Genomic DNA, 22,665 nt, shown 5'->3' with positions numbered 1-22,665 from the left:
CAATCCAATTTCCAGCACTGCAGATGCGGGTCTGCAAGAAGTACCCAAATCTTGCTTAGTGGTAGTATCTGGCACTCCCACACATCCAGGTGAGAAAATTAAAAATCCTTTGTTTCTTCTCTAATCCTTTACCAATTACCTTAAAACTTCACCTCAGTTTTTGGCCTTTCTACAAAGGGTAAAAGGATTTTTCTAGTCACTTGGTCCAAGTCTCTTTGTAATTTTATGTCTCTGCTCAGTCTGCCTTCTTGCTAAGTAAAACAAGCACTCCATTCTTTCTACAAAGCTAAATTTATCCAGTGCTGGCAACATCCTCAAAAAACTCCTTTACGTTCTTTACAGAGCAATGGAATATTTCTTGCAATGGTGGTTACCAGAATTTTGCCCAGCCCTCAGCCATGTCTAACTAGTGTTATATGCCATTCTTAAATGATCTCACTGCCTTTATATTTTCATGCCTCAACTAATAATGATTAAAGATATAAAATTCCTTTATTGTCATGTAATAAAATAGGTGTAATATTACACAAAATTGATTTTAGTCTTGCGTAAAGCAAAGATTCACCATCAGCAGAAATTGCCTGTAGTCAGAGAAAGAGAACAAAAAAGAGTCCTCCCAGAATCACTGAGAGTCCGTGGATTCACCTCCAGTCCCGCAGCCTCTGCAGTCACACAGACTTCAGTCAAAACCATCGGCAACCCAAGCTCCAAATCCAAACCTCCAACAGGATCAGGAAACCTTCAGCGCCTTCATCATTGTGTCACATCCCAGTTCTGATATCTGGTACCCCTTCATCCAGTCTCAAGTCAGTCTCCAGCAGTCCACAGCCTGGTGCAAGACCTTAGACTGCAGTCACCAGCAGCCCACAGCCAGTGTGGGTTCTTCACCTCGAGTCACCATAGACTGCTGCCTGTGTATTCTTCAGCCGCAAAACCCCTCACTGGTCTGCCACCGTGATCACTGTCATGTGAGTCATCTCCTCTGCTTTTCCTTCTCAAATGTGGGTGTTCTCCCCATTTTCAGGTGTTCTGCACCAGTCATCTGCTTCCTCAGAATTTTCAACCCCCGAGCACAGGCACCGTCATCTTCGATCCAGACCCCGCGGTCACAGCATTTTAAAATAAATCATCATCGGCTCCTTTAACAGGCTGTTTAAAACCTGTACAAAGCTGCCAGTAGTTGGTCTGGGCAGAGGAGCGCTAGGACTCCTCACTCTCCATGGGTCCACAGCAGCGCTGCCCCTTCAATTGATACTTCTCTCCGTATGCTTTTTTTGCCATCTTCCTGTTATCTGTAAAGATCTGTGTGTGACATTCCAAGATCCCATTTTTTTCTACCGCACTCTTCATTATCCTCCCATTTATTGCATATTTTCTCCTCTCATGCATTATCTCACAATACTCTGGATTAAATCCCATATCACAAGGTCACAAAATATAGAAGATAAATACCCATCAAGCCAGCTCCGCCATTCTAATCATGAGCTGATCCATCCACCCACTCAGCCCCACATGTGGCCCACAGAGCAGACTTGATTTAGATGAAACCTGCACTTGCAGGGGTTGAGCTGCAGGTTTACCTTCTGTGCCCGGTCGAGCACCTTCTTTAGGTTGGCATCATGCTCTTCTAATGTCCTGCCACCTACTAAAATGTCATCGACTATGATGGCACAGGGGTACCTGGGAAAAATTTGTTCCATGGACCTTTCAAATACCTCGCTGGCTGAACTGATGCCAAATGCCATCCTCAGGAACCTGTACTGACCAAATGCAGTGCTGAACGTGGTCAATAGCGACGAGCAATAGTCGATGAGACCTGCCAGATCGAGTTCCTCGCATCCAGGATCGAGAATACCATTGCGCCAGCCATCTTTGCGACAACTTCCTATATGGTGCACATGGGATGATGTGGTCTTTTCAGGGCTGCATTGTGGTCTCGCGGATTTATACAAATTTGGATTTCTTGTCCGTCTTTTCTCTTGGTGGTCACCCACCATGGAGGACACCCATTCGGTTGGTTCAGAAACTGAAATGATGACACCCAAGTCATGCATTCTGTCCAGCTTGGTCTTCACTTTATCCTTCATTGCTACTGGAATACCAGCCAGGCTATGGGTCTTACCTCCGGGTCAAGCCGCAAGCAGTATGTCACCGGCAGCCTCTCCAGTTCATCTTTGAAAAGTTCACTGTAGTCAGAAAAGATTTTCTGTGAGAAATTGTCCTCAGATGGGCTTATCTAATGGACCTGTGCTGAATGAAACAAGCCCACGTCTATGCATTCTCTGAGGCCTAGCAGAGGCATGACATTCTCATGGACCACGAAGAAGGTTAGCACATGCAGCCATCCTTGTATGGAACACTGCAGCCATGCTGTGCAGTTGGTCTGGATTCTGCTGCCTCCATAAGCCTCTAGGCTTGTAACCTTGATACATAGTTTGACTTGTTCCGTCTTTCTCAGCCAGTTAAATATCCTCAGTGGCATGACATTGCATTTGGCCCCAGTGTTGACTTTAATCTCTGTCGTCTGGCCATTGACTTCCATGGATGTGAAGGCCTCGTTGTTACCTCTGATCCAAGCATCTGCTGGGTTGCCTGCCGTTCTCATGGTGAGCCCATCAACGTAGTACTCATCGCCGAGGTCACTCCCTCTCTGCTCCAGTTCCAAGTAGTCAATGGTCCTCTTGGCTCTGGTCCTTGCAGTGGTCTGCTGCCTGGCTCTGCAGCACCTGCTGAAGTGGTTCCATTTGCTGCAGTTTCTGCACTGCTGGCTGAGTGCTAGGCACTTCTCCTTTCATGGCATGTGGTCTCCTCCACAGCTGCTGCATCCTGTCCTGGGTGTGGGGTGGCCTGGCTGGCTCTTCCTCCTTGCCTCCAGTCACTGTCTGCTCTCTTGGTCCCGCTGTATTGTATCAATGCTTGTGGCCAGCCTTTCACTGTTTTCCTGGGTAGTTTCATATGCCAAACATGTTGCGATGGCCTTTGCAAGTGTCAGTTCACTGTCTCACAGGAGTACCTTCGGCATACTATCCTCGCAAATGCCACAGACAATTCTGTCTTTAATTAGTTCCTTGCAGTGCGTTTCGTAATTGCAGATTTTTAAATTGCTGCCATAAGAGGGTATCAATTCATGTTGAATTTGTGCCTTTCCATTGTCACATTTCTCTGAGGGTTGCACATTTCTCTAAATTTACACATTAAACATTCAGGGTCCTCTTTCGATTCAACCGGGCTGGTAACAAGGATTCTGTCACACACTTTGTCCATCTATACAAATGACCTTTCCCCTTCAATGGCTTCCAGGGCCATAATTTAACAGAATGTACACCCTGGTGTGGGCAGGCATGTTGCTATGTGCTGCCAATATGAATATGTTGTATTCCTGTTCGAAAATGCGCCAGTTCTCTGTCACATTTTCATCAAAAGCGAGTGGGTCAGGCCGTCTGACTCTGACTGCCATTATAGTGACCGTGCAAATCGTGGTTGCCATTACTCACAGTAACCGATTTACAATTGGAAGTCTTCAGGTGTTCTTGATCCCACTTCTGACACCATGTTTGTTATTTACGTGCTTAATAATGAGTCGAGTTGGCGGGTGAGGCAAACCAAAGACTTTACTGAACACAACTAAACATGATAGACATGGTAGGGAGAGAGAGAGCCCACTGCGTGGCATCTGCTCCCTGCCAATACTCGATTTGACTAACACGCCCTCGCGGTGCTCCCACATCACAGTGTGCTGTTAAAAAGTACGGTGGCTGCAAAGCGATTGCAGTGGGTGCAGAGCAGCTGATAGCAGCAGCTGTCTACAGTGCCCAAAACTGTACCCAGTACTCCAAGTGAGGTCTCATTAGTGCTTTATAGAGTCCCAACATTATATCCCTGTTCTTGTACACTATTCCCTCTAGAAATGAATGCCAACATTGCATTTGCCTTCTTCACCACTGACTTAACCTGGGGGTTAACCTTTTGCATCTCAGAATTTTGAATGTTCTCCCCATCTAAATAATAGTGTGCTCATCTATTTCTTCTACCAAAATGCATGACTGTACACTTTCCAACATTGTATTCCATCTGCCCCCTCTTTGCTCATTCTTCTAACCTATCCATGTCTCTCTGGTATCTTTTGGTATCTGCAACATCACCTCCCTTACCACTTATTTTGATATAATCTGCAAAGCCATCTATTACATAATCCAAATCATTTATATTCAAATAGCCAACCATAGTAGTCTCCCTTTATTCCTACTCTCTGTTTCCTGCCATCCTGCCAATGCTTCTGCTATGCTAGTATTCTTACTGTAATTTCATACCTCTCATCTTGCTTAGCAACCTTATGTGTGGCACCTTGATGAAGGTCTTTTGAAGGTCCAAATAAACAATATCCACAATAAATACACATTTACTTCCTTTTGTCCAAATAGGTAGATCATCCAAGCAATCTGCAGCTTTGTACCTCAATGTCAACCAAGTGGCTAACTTTTGTATCATCTTTATTAATCATCTCACATTCATTAATACAAAAAGCAAGGGAATGATGTCTGAACCCCTTGAATCTCATTTGCAGCAGCCTTCAAGCTAACCCATTGCTTCTACAACTCAGAAGCAGCCCCTACAGCCTATCTTGTCCAGGTCAAACTATTGAAATTCTGCCTGGTCCCATCAACCTGCACCTGGACCATACCCCTCCCCTGCATGTATTGATCCAATCTTCTCTTAAATGTCAAAATTGAACCCACCTCCACCACCTCCTACCTATTTACCTTTTCCCTATAATATAGCTCCTCAAATCCTGGCAACATGGTTGTAATTTTTCTCTGCACTCTTTCCATCTTACTGATACCTTTCCTGTAGATAGATGACCAAAAATCTACACAATGCTCCAAATGTGGTCTAACCGATGTCTCATACAACTTCAACATAACTTCCCAGATCCTGAGCTCAATACTTCGATTTATGAAGACCAAAGTGCCAAAAGCTCTCCATACAATCCTATCTACCTGTAATACCATTTTCAGGGAAATATGCACCTATATTCCCAGATCCCTCTGTTCTACCATTCTCCTGAGTGCCCTTCCATTTACCATGCAAGCCACACCCTAGTTTGTCCTCCAAAAAATGCAACTCCTCACCCTTGTCTGCATTAAATTCTATCAGCCACTTTGCAGACTATTTTTCCAGCTGGTCTAGATCCCACTGCAAACTTTGAAAGCCTTCCTCACTATCCACTATATTCCCAATCGTAGTGTCATCTGCAAATTTGCTAATACAATTTACCACATATCTTGTATGACTACCTGGGAGTGCAGAGAGTTAAAACTTCTCATCCAAAATTAGCCTGTCTCAACACAGGACCCAAGTGTCAGACTGGGATATGATTTGAATATACAAGCTTTAACATTGTCGTGAGGGCAGCTATGAAGCCAATGCTAACTTCAGATTAATTGCAACATCTCTCTTTCTCAGTGATTTAAAACAAACTACACTCTCCCCTAAATTTACAACCCTGGAGAATTTATGATTTCTCTAGTTCACAGGTCCACCCTGCGGTAAGCTTGAAGGCTGGATAGGCTAAAGCTAGTGAAAACAGTTTGGTTTGACAGCTCAGCACATTGTGTACCATGTAACTAAATCTGGACTTAATGCCTGCATCTCGTGAAACTTCAGAAATGGAAGTTAGTTATATATTTCTGATTCCTTTTAAGGCAAATTTCTGCATTTGCTACCTATGTTTTTCACTTTTTTTCCCCAAAATATAGTTATTGAGCATCAAAAAGAACTTTCTTCACATTATACAGATGTACATTGTGTGCCTCATCTTTTTTAACAGATAAAACAATACACATATCACATGTGTTCACATACACCCTGAGATACACACCCAGAACCCCACTCCCTGTCCACCTCGGCACCTTTGCTTGCAGCATTGTTGGTATATTACCAATTGTACTAGTACAACTATTTTAGTTAGACATTTTCTCCTTAAGCACTCAGAATTCAGAGAAATAGCTCATAAAGTCTTGCCATTTATGGGAAAAAAATTCCAGTGCATCTTCTGCAAACACAAGCTCTTCTCACTTACATAAAGGATGCAGGGGCTGCAAGAGGTCAAATTTCCAAATCAAACCAACTTGCAAGGGTGAATGGAACTAGAATGTGTTGGGCAAATATAGTCGGAGAATAAATCAGCACTAATGAAATGTGATACCGGGAAGAAAATTAGAGCATTGATCTGGCTGGTCAGGAGAGAGTGCAAAGTGATTCAGATCATCTGTAACCATACATCAACCATATGATTCAATGGTATTGAGAATTTTTTCCACATTTTTCACAACATAGAAGGAGGATAATCAGCCCATCAAGTTCTGCTTGCATTCTGGATATTTCCATTTGTGCCATTCCCCTGCAACCTATTCCCTCGCAAATGCGCATTGACTCCATTCTGATTCTCCAATCACCCATCTGCATGTGGGGCAATTTACTGTGACCAGTTATGTCTTTGGCATAAGAGAAGAAACTGGAGGAAAACCCATGAAGACTTTATGGGGAGATCAGGATTGAATTAGATTTGCTGGAGTCATAGGGCAGCAGCATTCCCTTCTGCGCATCCAATAGTTGAATTACCATAGTAACCCATCTCCAAACAGAGGCTATAATGTTCAGCAATGGAGAAATCCTGGAACCAGAGGTCCAAAAGGCTGCTCTTCCTGCAAAAAAACCCCACTTGAGAATTAAAAGCAGGAGCAGGCAAATTTAAAAAAAAATCATGCCTGATATTATTAACCTTAGCTTCATTCCCCAGTACTAACTGCATATTCAGACATTGCCATTAAGTTCAAAATTCTATTGATCTTTGATATCCCTTGCAACATCTCAAATTAGTGTACAACAGTGATTCTCAACCTTTTTCTTTCCACTCACATACCACTTTAAGCAATCCCTATGCCATAGATGCTCAGTAAGGGATTGCTTAAGATGGTATGTGAGTGGGAAGGAAAGTTTGAGAATCCTTACTCTAGACCCAATTGTTACTGAAATATTTTACTTGAGAAAAATTGTCATTGGCCCATTTCCTTTAGAGACCTGAAACTGTGCACATAATGAGTCAATTAGGTACAATTAAAACAATGGTTTTCAACCTATTTCTTTCCACCCACATACCACCTTAAGCAATCCCTTACTAATCACTGAGCACCTATGGCATAGGGATTACTTAAAGTGGTATGTGAGTGGAAAGAAAAAGGTTGAGAACCACTAGTGTACACCATACCTCAGAAGAAAAAATAAACAACTCGTGTTTCATGAATGGCATTGAAATCATTAGGGAGAAAACTCGAAGAGACTTTGGATCCTAGCGTAAGCTCAGTGCTTGTTATGTCAAGAAACAAGGAAACCGCAGACTGGAGATGTTCGAAAGATGCTATACCAGGGAAATGTTGTGCAAAGACAGTAGAATGATGTACATGTGCAAAGTGGTGGAAAACTAGTCTGAAGAAGAAATGATTAAACAACACTGTGCCCTGCTAAAATCACACCTTGAACAGTGGTCTCTTTATTTTTTTTTTCTCTGCTCCTCCTCCAAGGATCCTTTGCTCAGTGCATCTGGGCACTCTCCCTCCACCTCCTGTCCTTTATTATCCCTGAGCAGTGAAGCTCTGTTAGTTGAGAATTACACTGGCAACCTCACTGGAGAGTTCTTAGAGATCCATAGCCAGGGAATCGGAAGGGTCAGTTTGAATTCTATGGAGAGAACTCACCTCAGATTGGCATCAAGCCCACGAGAGAGGAGGCTTGACATTCAAACGTGCGTTTTGGGTCATTTATTTTTACAGTCTTCACCCCTGAGTGATTCTGCTGTGTTCTCAGCAAAAAAAAACATTGGTGCAACTAGCAGTGCTAAGGAATAAGTTTCATATTATTTTGAAATAAACTCTAATTTACAAAAATACAGTATATATCAAAAGGAACTCTCTCGGCTTTGCACAACTTTGGTCACCTTTTTAATGCTAATTTTCTGAATTGGACTTGTGTCTAGCTCCCAACCTGAGCACCACAAAGGAAGAACAGAATCTACCAGGATCTAAGGAAGAAATTGGATCTGGAATTCTTCGCAGTGATAAGGGTGAAAAGGTAAATTGCTAATTATATGAGTACAGGAGAAAAATATTGATTGAAGTTTGTAAGTTAAAGGCAGAAGATATTCCTAGCCAGATTGTTTTGAATGCAGAATGCCATGAGGATCTTTTGGGAACTGGAAGGTTTGACAATGAGTTGGAACTACTGCACCAAGATTGTCTAAAGACAGAGTATCAGAAGAGGCCCAGGTTCTAATAGATGCACAACACAACTAAATGTACACAGACACATTTACAATAACAGGTATTACCATGTTTTGTAATTTTAAAAAAACTTTAGACATACAGCATGGTAACAGACCTTTTTGGCCCATGAACCCATGCTGCCCAATTGACCTACAACCCCCAGTACGTTTTGGATGGTGGGAGGAAACTGGAGCACCTGGAAGAAACCCACGTAGACATGGAATGAACGTACAAACTCTTTACAGACAGCGCTGGATTTGAACCCAAGTCCCGATCACTGTCTTTGTAACAGCGCTGCACTATCCAGCCCTACGCTAAATGTGCAGCCCTATGTAGTGATTGAGGGGGTAAAAAAGAATAAAAAAGCTACAGATACCAAAAACTTGAAACAAAAGCAGATAATGCTGGAAGTTTTTGACAGGCCAGGCAGTATATGTGGGAAGAGAATCAGTTAACATTTTGGGTTCAGAGAGGGAAAGAGCTTGTTGGAATTTGGCTCCATCTAGGGACAAACAGCTGTAAACACTGCTGTAAACAGGATCAGTTCGTTTCATGTCACAAGATTTACATCTCTCACCCAGTCTGAGAAAAGTTAAAAAATGCAGACTAAGCCGAACGGGGGATCAAAGTTATGGAACTTTCCTTTTTCATCTTCGACTACACTTCTAGATTTATGTTGTTTGTTACTGAAAGTGCCACCTCCAGCTCCAGAGTATTTTTGATGGAGCTTATATGGTCAGCAATAGGAAATGCTCAAGCCAGCTCCATCTCTTCGTCAATTTAAATGACAATATTTCCTTGTGAAACTGAGATTCATGGTGAAGTGCTATCAGGGCAGTTCAGCTCACACAATTATGAACTGTACAGTTATGGCAATTATTTCTGTCATACTTTCAATAGGTGCTGCTGCCAGAAGCTTTGAGGGCTGACAATCCTCATACACTTCAGAAAACCATCTGGCAAACATGCTGTGCCATTAATCAGCTGGAAAATTCCTTTAATAACAACCCAGAAAAAGATCCCAAATCTCTTTTCTTGATGAAGACCTCAAGCCCAAAATGTGGGTTATGATTCTTTATCTTTGCTACATAGAATAAGCTGCTGAGTTTCCCCAGCACTGTGTTTTTACTTCAATCATGATGTCTGCAGGCTTTTTTGTTTTACCCCAACTCTTTTAACCGCAGCTTTTTCATTTCTGGTGATTCTTTACAGTGGCCTTCCCTTGATTTTAACTTTTTCCTTATCATGGAATGTCCTGAACTGCACGTAATTCACCAATTGAAACCTAATCTGTAAAATTTGCAAGTGCGCTGTTATTTCTCACATTCACTAGGCCTGGAATATATCATGATTTACCATTCCCCTATACGGGAGCACGAAGATATTGTGGACCTCCGCTGACCTCTCACCACTGAGATGTTTTGTGTTTCATTGATGTTTGCCGGGTCTGCAATATGTCTGAGTCTGACTTCCACCAAGAGCCTTGAGCACTGAACCAGGGCTGGCATTGGGAGGTGTTTTCCAGAAGGAACAGATGAGATGAGCATTTATTGTTATATACCTGAGTGCAATGTACAGATGCTCCAAAATTCTTATTTGCTGCAGATGCATGAGGACATGTAATGGACCAACTACAACAGTATAAATTAATTACCACACTATACCAAGACAGAAAAAGAGATAGTAAATATAAAAGATAAATATTCACAATTGCAATGAATAAATTGGAACATATCAGTTATTATAACACATTTAGCTACTTTGCTCTCCTGAGACTTTTGTGCTTTTGCTTTGATTTTCTCAGCTTCCCCCCTTTTGATTTCTGGTCAGTTTATTGTCCACGTGTGACAGCATGTTAAGGGTGAAGGGATTTTCAATGAGTTAGGCTATTCAGCAATGATCATAGATGAAGTATTGGTGAAAATCAGGCTTTACATGATTCATTGAATCTGTACATTGAATTTATGTATATGACAATAATTCATTCATTCATTTAACAAGACTGCAGAATTATAAACACCACTACAAATTGGCCTTTGATGGCACAGGTATTTCTGGGATTCACCAATAGGTGGTGGTATTCCCATATGCCTGACACCCTGGTTCTTGGTGGAGGTCACCGATCACTACTTTTTTTGCAAAGTTGACTTAAATCTCCTAAAAACAAATGGAGATCAAAGAGAATAGAATGAATCAGGAGATGAGGGTAAACTGATAGCTTGTTTGTCTTCTCAGATATCCCCCAACAGAGGATACTGACCTCATTAGTGGCTTATTGGCTGGAAACTTAAACTTGTGGTAGTTTGAATTGCAGATGTTGATTATGTTTTGATTAATCTGAAGGGATTTTTATAACTGAGTATTTTTTCTTCTTGCTTAGGGTGAAAAAGGTGATCCAGGAAGCAGGGTAAGCGGATGAAAAATACTGTTTCTTAAGATGAAATCAATGAAAAGCTGGTAAAGCCACTGCCTCACAGACACAGCCATCCGGGTTCATCCTCACTTCCGGTGATGCCCATGTGAAATTTGTAGGTTCTCCCCGTGATGGTGTGGACTTCCAGTTACCTCCCACCATCCCAAAGATTGTGTGGTAGAATATGGGGCATTAATTGGAACATGGAGGAGAACAGGTCATTGGGAAATGGGATTGCTCTGTGAGTAGTTGATGCAGTCCTTCCATGTTGTAAGGAAATGTGGAGATAAGGATAAAAAGAGTATTCTCCCACCCCAGCAGGACAAATCATAAACCCTGGCTGCTCCATTGGACTAAAGTAGGATTGATAAAAAGAGAAAGCTGATAAAAGCAGAAAAGGCTGGATAATTAGCAGCAATTAATGAAGATTTGGAGGTCGATGAATTGAAAGGTGAATGGTTCCAATCTAAATGTGGAGCCAATAGGAATGGATGGAGGCAGCAGAGCGAAGAAGGGAGAAGGTCCGTGATAAGGCGGATACCAGCTGGATACAGAGATGGTGGGAACACGGATGCAGTAGTGAGGGGAAGCATGAAATGTCAGGCATGGGAGAAGGCGCCAGGTGATCGACAAGCAGCCAAGAATCACAGCCTTCCCCCTCGGGTTGGGGTAACCCATCAGTCTCCAGGGCTGCTTCAAGATCATCCTTGGCAATGCACATTGCTGGAAAAGTAGGGATTTCTAAATTTTAGAATATTTCACAATTCTGGATTGGGAGTGGGAAAAATCATGTGAAGCTGATTTGTTTATTTCTGTTTTTTCCAAGTTCTTGGAGAGACTTTGATCAGAAGTTTCCCTTCTTCCTGTTTATCTCAAATTACAGCAAGAAAGAAAGTTTCACACAATCATTATCCACAGAACCATTTTGCTCAAAAATACAGTACGATGATGCAGTCCCAGATTTTTGTGAGCAGTGTGATTTAATCAGAAAATCATTCACGAAGGACTTTTTTATGAGTTCCAAAAAGTTCTCCATGTGTCTAAGATGCAAACATGTGAAAGGGCCTGGTCCACTCTGCATGGGCTCCAGATGGTGCAGACCTCACCTGAAACTAAATGTATCGATGGTGGTTTGAAAATGAAAAGCAGTGGTAGAGTGCAACAACTAAATGGTTAAGTTTCCCTTCTGCTTCAGGACAGAACAAGAATAGTTTGGTCCTCAAAGAGCCCTCACCTTCCACACCAACAGTCTCTGCATCCACCTTTAAAGAGAATCCTCCAATAGACACATCTAACCTTCTCCCATCTTTTCCACCTGTCAACCTTCCCCTGTCTCCCTCCCTCAGACCTTCAGACTGAGGTCCTTCTTGCCCCCTCAGTGGACATCTTTGTCCCTGCGACTATTTTGAAGAAGACCAGGGAGCTCTTCCTGCTGCTCTTGGCCAGTATGTATTCCTCAACCAACATAAGTTGCGTCCAATAAATAGTTGGGTGGAAGATGCTTCATTCTTCCTGACTGACATTGTCCATTATTAACATTTTAGAGTAATTCAAGGCAGGGCTCTTTGATCAGTGTCATGGTTGGCTGGGGCTGTGTAAGGCAGAGATCAGAACATCCTTCACTTCCCATCGCTGCAGAGAAGTCTCACAGCAACTGAAATGCAGACGGGTCCTGTCATGCCTGGCTTAAATTTCATATTCTCCTTGGAGAACAAAAACTGATCAAACCTCTACAATGAACAACTGCATCTGGTGAATATAAAGCAGTTAGTTAGAGTAAAAATTAAGTGTTTCAGAAAGACTGTGAGTGCCAATGTGCTGTTGGTTTCAGTGCAAAGTCCTCTGGTTGGTTATGATAAAGCTCTATGTTGCAGCAATGATGTGTACACACTGACTCAATAATTTTTTATTTATTCAAAGAGTGTGGGCTTTATAGGCTATATTTTTTTCTCTCATACCTTGAGAAAGGGCTCAGGTCTGAACATCAGTAATATATCTATCTCTACCTCTTATGGACGCTGCAAGACCTACTGAGTTCCTCCAGCAGTTCTGAGTTTTGACTACAATCACAACGTCTTCAGTCTTTCATGCTTCATTTTATAGGCTGAGCCAGCAATTAATTTCCCATCCCCAATTAGCCAAAAGAAGGTGGTGATGAGCTGTGTTCTTGAACCTTGAGGTTTGAATACACCCACGATGGTGTCAGGGAGTGAATTCGGAATGTTGACCCGGTGATGGTAAAGAATCGAGTCAAGATGGTGTGGCTTTGTGGGCAACTTATAGGTTGTGTTCCATTGACTCCTTGACTGATCTAGGTGGAGTTCCTCATGAATGCTCCAGTGGGGAGAGGCAATGTGGGGTACACATATCCATGTGTACATGGGGTGGGTGGCTACGTGGAAGCTGAAGTTCTTTTGATCTATCAGGAATCTCGGGAATGGAGGGCCCTCAGAGAGGTTATCCTGGATTCTGCACCAGTCTGCTGGTGTAATGTCACCCCACCCCATCCACCTCACTGGGAACATGCCAAATTTCCTCAAGATTCTAAGGAAGTTGCAGCATTGGTGCACTCTGTTGGCCGTAGTATCAATTTGGTTGGACTAGGACCAATTATTAGTAGAATGCACTTGCAAAAACCTTCTCCACTTCAGTACTATTAATGCAGACAAGGCCATGTACAGAGAGCAGATGAAGGAAGTATCCAGTAGGTAAATACCATTATGGATTACTTGTGGGCCAGGAACATTTGGCGCATTTCTTCACAGCCAGGTAAGTGGCCCTCACTCCTTGCTTCCACAATATTCCCTAATTCCTCATCATTCTTCCCAATTTTCTTCAATTTCCTTTACAATCACCATCATCACCTCCTCCGCCCCCAACCCTATTCCCTCTAATAAACCAAGCCTTACATACTTGGGTGCTGAATTCAACCATCATACAGAGGTTGCTTAAAGTAAAGGGAGTATTTCAGTTTTTAATATGATTTACACCTTATCATAAATATCCACTCAAAGAGAAAGGAAAGAATCCATTGTAAGTAACTATTTAACAATGAGTTAGAAACATCGGGAAGGGCTGTTTCATGCTCCATCTGACTTGAAAGCTCCTGGAAGTGGCAGTGTAAGAAGATGCTGACCCACACAACAGGGGTTCAACCAGATTGGACTGGGTAAAAAAAAACTGCCCAATGAACTCAGCAGATCAGGCAGTGTACAGAGAGGGGAAATGGACAGCAGATGTTTTGGTCCCACTTCAGGATTGAGAAAGGTGAGGGAAGTCGGGCACTATTAAAAAGGAGAGAGAAAGCTGACTGCAGGTCAGTGAAGATAAGTGAAGAGGATGGGTTTGATGGATGCCTATAAAATATTAAGTAGAGTTGGATCTGTTATATGTGCACTCAAGCATGAGGGAATGGAAATCCACTGCCTTTTAAATCACATGGTTGGTTTGCACTCAGATCACCCTTGTCCATGGGTAAAAAATGTGAACTTTGACTTTTAAAGTGCATGGGTCCCAAAGTTTGCACAGTGTCCTTCACTGCTCCTCTCAATCCACATCTGATTGATGTGGAACTATTTATACTAGCACACAACTGGGGGAGTTGAATTGTGCTCCAAACTGTTGGCCTGGATTAAAAGGCATGGCCTTGATTTTTTTTTTAATTGATAAGATATTTTTGAACTACAGTAAAACCTCGTTAGAATGTGGTAGTTGGGGGTCCAAGATTTCATACCGTATTACAGCCGAGTCGTGGAACAGATGCATATACGTCATGATTCAGGAAGCAGGAAAACAGAATACTGTGACTCAAACCCTATAATAAGACCTTTAAGACCTTTAAACTCCACATATTAACATACACATCTTGTAAATGAGTCATAAGTGTCCATTTCTGAGTTTGTGGCTGTTCGCCACTGTTAGCCTGACATCCTAAAATCAATGTTTGGGGTCCACGGACACCCGCTCTATAAGCAATTCTGCGGATTAACGAATCGCATTCTAACGAGGTTTCACTGTATGTTATACCTTCCTGAGGAATGTGGCAAAAATAAAACCATAATATCTTGGCTGTTTGGTTGTTAAAATGTAGAGGACAGGTTTTCAGTGTCTTTAAGAGAGTGGTGGAGATGAAGCAGAGTTGACAAACATGCAGTTTCTTGCAGGATTCTAGGGAAAGCTGTTGACCATTTCAGTCCCTCGATTCTGCTCCATTATTTTGTAAAATTTGGTAATCTCTTTTTTTTCACCCACTTTCCCATGTTAACACCATGTCCCTTTATTCCATGGTTATCAAGAAATCTCTCAATTTTTGTCTTGAATGTGTTTGGTGACTAAGTGCTGCATCCATCCTGGGTAGAGAATTCCAATGATTTACCAGGTCTGGGAAAAGAAATTTTGACTCACCTCCATCACAGGGGCCAGCTCTTTATTTTGTGCCTGTAGTTCTCGACCTCCTGGCCAGAGGAAACATCTACTCTTGTTTACATTTCTTTTCTCTAGAGAAACACAAGAACCGTGGATGCTGGAATCTAGAGTGAACAAAGAAAAGCTGGCAGGACTCAGCGGGTTGGGAAGCATCCATGGAGATAACTGGTCAGTCAACGTTTTAGGCCTGAAGCGTCGACTGTCCCTTTCTCCCCATGAATGTTGCTTGAGCCATCAAATCCCTCCAGTTGCTCCTTGTTCCTCCTTCATCTATTTCTTCAAGCCTTGTACCAATGTTGTGTTTCTAAGAGAATAATCCCTCCTCATGAGACAAACTAGCCAGCCCAAAAGTCAACGTAATGAACTTTCACTACATTGTCTCTATCACATGTAGAGAGATCAGAACTTCACTGAAGTTTCCAAAAATAATTGGAGAAATCCCTTTGCAATAAAGGCCAAGATGCTATTTGTCTCAATCTTAAAATCTTTAGTTGACACTTCCAACTGGTCTGCTGCATTTATGAGTGAACTATCAGGACTTGTGTACAAGAATGCCCAAATACCTCTGAACATTAGAACATAAGAACTTAAGAAGTAGGAGCAGGATAGGCCATCTGGCCTGCTGAGCCTGCTCTGCCATTCAATGAGATCATGGCTGATCTGATGATCGGCTCATCTCTGCCTATCTACTTTTTCACCATATCCCTTAATTGCCCTACTTTGTAAAAAATCTATCCAACCTTGACTGAAATATATTAACTGAGGTAGCCTCCACTCCTTCAATGGGCAGCCATTCTGCAGATTCTCCATTCCCTGGGAAAAGCAGCTCCTCTTCATCTCTGTCTTAAATCTACTACACTGAATCTTGAGGCTATGTCCCCTAGTTCTAGTCTCCCCTACCAATGGTAACAACTTACCTACTTCTATCTTATCTATGCCTTTCATAATTTTATATGTTTCTATAAGATCCCCTCTCATTCTTCTAAATTTAAATGAGTAGAGCCCCAGATGACTAAATCTCTCCCATAGGTCAACCCCCTCATCCCTGGACTCAACTTGGTGACCACCTCCAAAGCCAGTACATCCTTCGGCAAGTAAGGAGACCAGAACTGCATGCAGTACTCCAGATGTGGGCTCACCAATACCTTATACAGTTGCAGCCTATCCACTTTGCTCCTAAATTCAATGAAGACCATCATTCATTTGCCTTCTTGATAGATTGCTGCATCTGCAAACGAACCTTTTGTGATTTGTGCACAAATACTCCCAAGTCCTTCTGCGTGGCAGCATGCTGTAATCACTTGTCATTTAAACAAAAATCTGATCTTCCATTTCACTTTCCTAACAGGATAACCTCAAATTTACCATATTGTACTCCATCTGCCATACCCTTGTCCACTCACTTAACTATATCTCTCTGCAGACCTTACATATCCTCTGCACAGCTTGGTCTTCCACTTAATTTAGAGTCATCAGCAAACTGAGATACACTACGCTCTGTCCCCTCTTCCAGAGCATTAATGTATCTTGTGAACAGTTGCGGGCCCAGCACCAACCACTCCAGCACTCCACTCATCACTGATTACCGACCAGAAACACACACCTATATACCAACTCTCTGCTTTCTATTAGTAAACCAATCCTCTATCTATGCTAATACATCACCCCCAACTTGATGCATCCTTATCTTATGGATCAGTCTTTTATGCGAAACCTTATCGAACACCTTCTGAAAATCCGAGTAAACAATGTCCATCTGTTCCCCTCTATCTCCTGGACTCATTGCATCTTCAAAGAACTCCAGTAAGTTCATCAAACAGGACCTGCCTTTGCTAAATCCATGGTGTGTCTGCCGGATGGATCCATTTCACTCCAGATGTCTCGCTATTTCTTCTTTAATGATGGGTTCCCAACCACAAATGTTAAACCAACTGACCTGTTGTTCCCTGCTTTTTTGACAACATCAATTTTTAAATAGTGGCGTGACATTTGTCATTTTCCAATCAGCCGGGACCTGCCCAGAGACAAGAGGATTTGACTGCCTTTACTGTAACTTCTGCCATTTCTTTCAACAACCTGGGATGCATTCCATCCAGACAAGGAAACATCAATCTTTAGACTCATAAGTTTGCTCAGTACTACCTCTTTAGTGATAGCTATTGCATCCCAGTCCTCACCTCCCATCATATCCATAACATCTGTCCTTGGCATGCTAGGCATGTCCTCCATTGTGAAGACTGACACACAATAGTCATTCAAAGACTCAATCATTAATTCCCCCTTCTCATCCTCAAGGGACCAACCTTCACTTCAGCCACCTTTCCCGCTTTATATGATTATAAAAACTTCTACTGTCCATTTTTATATTTTGTATTCATCTTCTTTATTATCTACCTCTCCTCTCTTTATTGCTCACTTCATGGTTCTTTGTTACTTTTAAAAGTTTTCCCAATCTTCGAGTTTCCCACTGCTCTTGATGACATTGTACGCATGAACTTTTAGTTTGATAACTTTCTTTATTCCCTTAGTTATCCAAGGCTGGCCGTCCCCAATGTTCTTGCTTTTAACTGGAATTCTTCATTGTGAAAAATCACTTTGAAAGTCTTACACTGTTCACCTGGCCTGGCCTTATCCCCTTGTAGTTTCCCTTGTTTAGGCATAACACACTGGTTTTAGACCAGTGGTTCTCAAACTGCCCCCCTAACCTCACCTTCCACCTTAAGCAATCACTATGCCATCGGTGCTCTGTGATTAGTAAGGGATTGCTTAAGGTTGTACATGAGTTGAAAGAAAAAGTTTAAAAACCATTGTTTTAATCACACCTAATTGACTCGTTATGTTCATAGTTTCATATTTCCAAAGGAAATGGGCCAATTACAATTTTTCTCAAACAAAATATTTCAGTAACAATTGGATCTAGAGCAATGTTTCTCACTCACATACCACCTTAAGCAATCCCTTACTAATCACAGAGTACCGATGGCATAGGGATTACTTAAAGTGGTATGTGAGTTTAGGGGGGCAGTTTGAAAACCACTGTTTTAGACTGAACTGTTTGTACCCTCCATTTGAATGAGGAACCCAATCATATTGTAATCCCTCTTTCCAAGAAGATCCTTAACTACAAGATTGCTAATTTTTCCTGTCTTATTGTACATGACCAGATTCAAGATAGCATGTTCCCTTATAGGTTCAATAACATGCTTTTCAAGAAAGCTATCACAGATCCATTCTATGAATTCCTCCTCAAGGTTGCCTTGATCAACCTGATTTACCCAGTCTATGCACATGTTAAAGTCTCCCATGCTAACTGCTGTTCCAGCCTTACATGCCTCCGCTATTTCTTGGTTTATTACCTGTGCCCCTGTAATGGGTGACATGTAGACAACTCCCACCAATGATTTTTTCCCCTTTACTATTCATAATCTCTACCCAGATGGATTCAACATTTTGCTCCTTTGATCTTACATCATCTCTCACTATTGCCCTGATTTAATTTTTAACTAAGAACGCTATTCCACCTCACTTTCCTTCCTGTCTGATAAACCTCTTTCAATCTCTCCATCTCTAGCAGTTTTAAAATGCTTAGCCTATTCTTTTTCAACCAAACTTGATGATCTAAATTTTCAACATTTTTTTCCATGTGTCATAGAAAGACCAAGAACTCTCTGCATCCTCTGCACAGTCCACATCACCACCAAATTTTGTACCATCAGCAAACATAGATATTTCACATCTCAACCAAATCCTTGATCTGGCTTGTGAACACCCTTCAATCCCTGCAGGACCTCATTATTTGCAGCTTCCCAACCCTGAACAATTCCAGAACTGATCCATTTTTCTGACTCTTTATCATCAGTCTATCATCAGTTTTTAGAACTGAGAACATAGAACAGTAGAGGACAGGAACAGGCCCTTCTTCCCATGCATTTGTACTGAACATGGTATCCAAATCAAACCAACTAAAATATCTGCTACATTCATATTTATTGCTACCCCTTGATCCCCTTCATATTCATGTGTCTATCAAGAAACCTCTTAAATGCTACTGTCTTGTCTGCTTTCACCACTCCTCATGACAGTCCATTCCCTGCATATTCAAGGGTCTCTCTGTAAGTCTCTGAAATGATGCTCTCCTGTCTGCTTCCACCACTATTCCTGGCAGCTCATTCCAGACACCCTTCCCTCTGTGTAAAACTATTGCCCCATACAGTGCCTTTAAACTATAGATGTCAGCCTATATAGTCTGTCACCTCCTGTTTCCTCACTCCCTTCTTAAGATGTTCAGAAACCACCACCTCAATGCTTTGCTTTCTGGCCTCGCTTCTTTCTCACTAAGCTTATTCAGAGCTTTGTGTCAATTTGCACCAAGTTCCAATCACTCATTAATCATGTACACACTGACCTAGGTTGACTGCTGGTTCACTGAACCAAGGTTTGTCAGCATCATTTAAAGTTTAAATTCTTGTCTGTCCTTTCTCTTTATTAGTACTCATAACTTCTTTGGTCCTTTAATCCACTCTCCTATCACCCCTCCCCTCTCAACCAGAGTCGAGAATATCACCAAATATTCAATTCTCTCATACCCTCCAAGGTTCTCCTTCAAAATGTACCTTAGGCCAATCCAACCAAATACCACCCCTGCCTGAACACAAGGGTCCACCTTCTCTTAGGCCTCAATGAGTCTCTGGCAACCTTCCTCTCCGACATTGAAAACACAGAGAGGTAGGTTGAAGAGCTCAGTTTTGGTGCTCGCCCCCTTACATGCTGGATGTGGCAATAACAAATAATATAAACACATTAACAGGGGAAGGAAGGAAGCTCTGTGTCACCCAAAAACAGCAATAAGAGTGGAAGCCAACAAAATGAAAATGAGAGGGCATACATTTTGATAACCACAGTAAGAATTTTAGGAGATTTCAAACATTCATTTTTACTCTTGTGTTGATAATGACATAGAATTCTCTGCCACACTCTTGCATTGGCCAAAAATTTCCTCAGAAAGAATTTGAAGGATGTAAGGAATTAACTAATTGTCGACAAAGCTTGATGTAACCCTTAGGGTGAGTAGACATTTTCTGCACCTGCATTTTATAGTTTCTGATTCAGTGAACAGCAGAGAATCATGTGATACAGGCTTCTACTTGTCTATCTTTGTATTTGATTTGTTGTCTCATGAGATTACGTTTCACCAAGTTCAAGGACAGTTTCTTTTAGATTCTGAACGAACCTAACACTGGTAAAATGATGTTTGCCTTTGCTTCATTCTAACTGTGTTCTAACTGATTTCTCTCCATAACTCTGTAACAACTTATACTGTGTTTCTACAGTTGTAGTATCTCTGGGTTGATTAGCTGAACTGCTCACCATGCAAATTTCCTCACTGCATCTCAGTACACAGTGCAAATTTGAACTTGAAATTACATCTGACTGTAGGTTTATGTTGATTGATTCCTAGGGTGAAGATGGACTGGAATTGTCTAGATTCAAGGGTGAGAAAGGTGAAAAAGGATCCCCTGGACCACCCGTACCCCCTGCCTTAGGAGAATTTAGCCCACCAGGGCCGACTGGTCTCCCTGGTCCACCTGGAAAAGATGGTAAACCAGTGAGTGAATTAACAATGGGCTTTAATGCAGTTCTGATGCTTTCGCTTCTGTTTAACTAGCCTTGAACAAAAGAAACAATGTGTCCAGCATCCAAGTGTGCTCTATGGTTTGACGCCAATATTGTAGCCACGTTTCAAACTATTCCTTAGAGGCAGAGGAGCACTTGGTGGTGCCAAAGCTGCTGTTGGCTGAGGTTAACATAGCAGAAGGTTAACTGTCCAGCCATTAACTGGACAGATATTCACAGACATAATGCCTCATTTAAGCTCTGCTGAATATCAAGCTGAGATCCAGTCCTGTGAGGCTGTGTTCAACCACTTGGCTTAGAGGAATAACTTGTGTACTTTTACGAAGATTGGTAATCCGTATTAGGAGCCTTTCCTAACTGTGCTGTGTCATTTCAGGGCACCCCTGGAAAAGCTGGACTGCCTGTAAGTATTCACATTGATCATTGTGCTGGATGGGGAAGATGAATTTGATAATATTGATATTCTTTAAAATGCTTTCAATGAAGGGGGAAAATGTTGGAGATATTCTTTCCCATCCAATGTAATAAAAAATGGTGGAAAAGGAAAAATGCAGAAATGTTGCATATGTACCTTTTCTTCCAATGAACACTTCACGACCTCTGAGTTTTTCCAGCAATGTCTGCAGATTTTCCTGTTTAACTCAATGCAGGAATTGATTTTCCATTGTGAAAATGGACAACTAATGGTCCAAGATTATCTGGGCAAATCATGCATTCGTTTGATGCCTGAATTCGGCCTTAAATCCATTCTTGACCAGCTATTTAAGTGGCTCTAGCTCCCAGATCAAGGATGGGATGTTGTGTGGATGTCCAGATCCCAACTAACAATCCGCCTGCAAGGCAGTATGCACTCCGCACATCAGACTCAGTGGTACCAGCTAATGAGAGACTGGGCTACACGTATTACAAGTTTTAAAAAAAAGGATTTTAAAGCTGGGGGAGAAGTAATTGAAATGCACTCTCTGAAAACTGACTTGACCAATGATAAATAAAAACCTCCATGATTCCCCATCCCACGATTTTACTGAGAAATTGATCATAATAGAAATGTAGTTGCCTTGAGCACCAGAATTTGTTTTCCCCGGAACACTTACCTTAAATATCTCTCCCGTCCACTTTTAAAACAAGGTCAGACATTATTTTTGTAATCTCTCTCACTTGCTGGAAGCCTACATTCCAGCTTTAACCCTGTGATGTTTAGGGGCTGTGCTTTATCTCACAACCCGATTGACTCGATATTTCAGCTCCAGTTATCCTGGGCTCTGATCTGACAATGTAAGGGCCATGCGTTTCAAAGACAACTGGATTGGTGAGGACTGAGTACCTGCAATACATCTTGATCATTAGAAATGAGAGCATTTAAAAATAAGAAGAGAATCAGTTTGACTGGTGGGTTTCCCATCCAGCAGAATGGAGAGACGAGGAGATTTCAAGAGCAGCCACACCTTCTTCAAAGGTTATGTGAGACTCGCACACCATGACATTAATAAAAGAAAACTAATATGGGGTCTGCTGTGTGTTCAGCAGGGACTCCTCCATTAGGGGGTGATCACTGCATTTCCACAATGAAATTCCCGCAAATCATCACCTTTCGAGAGACACAGAATGAAACAGACAAAAGGGCTCAGACTTGAAACGCTAACTCTGTTTCTCATGCTGCCTTTCCTGCTGAGCGTTAACAACATTTTCTGATTTTGGAGTTCCAGCCTCTGCAGTTTCTTGATTTTCGTTGGGTGGTACAGTTAGCAAAATGCTATTCTAGCGCCAGCAACCGGGTCCGGGATTCAAATCCCGCGCAGTTTGCAAGGAGTTTGTAGGTTCTGCCTGTGTCTGTGTGGGTTTCCTCCAGTGCTCTGGTTTCCTCCCACTATCCAA

At 42.0% G+C, this 22,665-nt stretch overlaps 1 protein-coding gene across 6 annotated transcripts in view; it reads left to right on the top strand.

Moving 5' to 3' along the window:
* Positions 1 to 22,665, top strand: part of LOC138755174 (collagen alpha-1(XV) chain-like) — a 263,158-nt gene that overhangs the window by 139,399 nt on the left and 101,094 nt on the right. For all 6 annotated transcript variants that reach the window (XM_069920628.1, XM_069920631.1, XM_069920627.1 and 3 more), the window contains 4 exons: positions 8,033 to 8,127; positions 10,699 to 10,725; positions 20,615 to 20,761; positions 21,167 to 21,193. In XM_069920628.1, coding sequence (XP_069776729.1) covers positions 8,033 to 8,127; positions 10,699 to 10,725; positions 20,615 to 20,761; positions 21,167 to 21,193 — 296 coding nt within the window. The remainder of the gene's footprint in view (positions 1 to 8,032; positions 8,128 to 10,698; positions 10,726 to 20,614; positions 20,762 to 21,166; positions 21,194 to 22,665) is intronic.

This window comes from Narcine bancroftii, chromosome 2, assembly GCF_036971445.1.
Source record: "Narcine bancroftii isolate sNarBan1 chromosome 2, sNarBan1.hap1, whole genome shotgun sequence".
Classification (NCBI taxonomy): Eukaryota; Metazoa; Chordata; class Chondrichthyes; order Torpediniformes; family Narcinidae; genus Narcine; species Narcine bancroftii.
The sequence above is the reverse complement of the archived record's forward strand: the minus strand, read 5'-3'. Positions and strand labels throughout refer to the sequence as shown.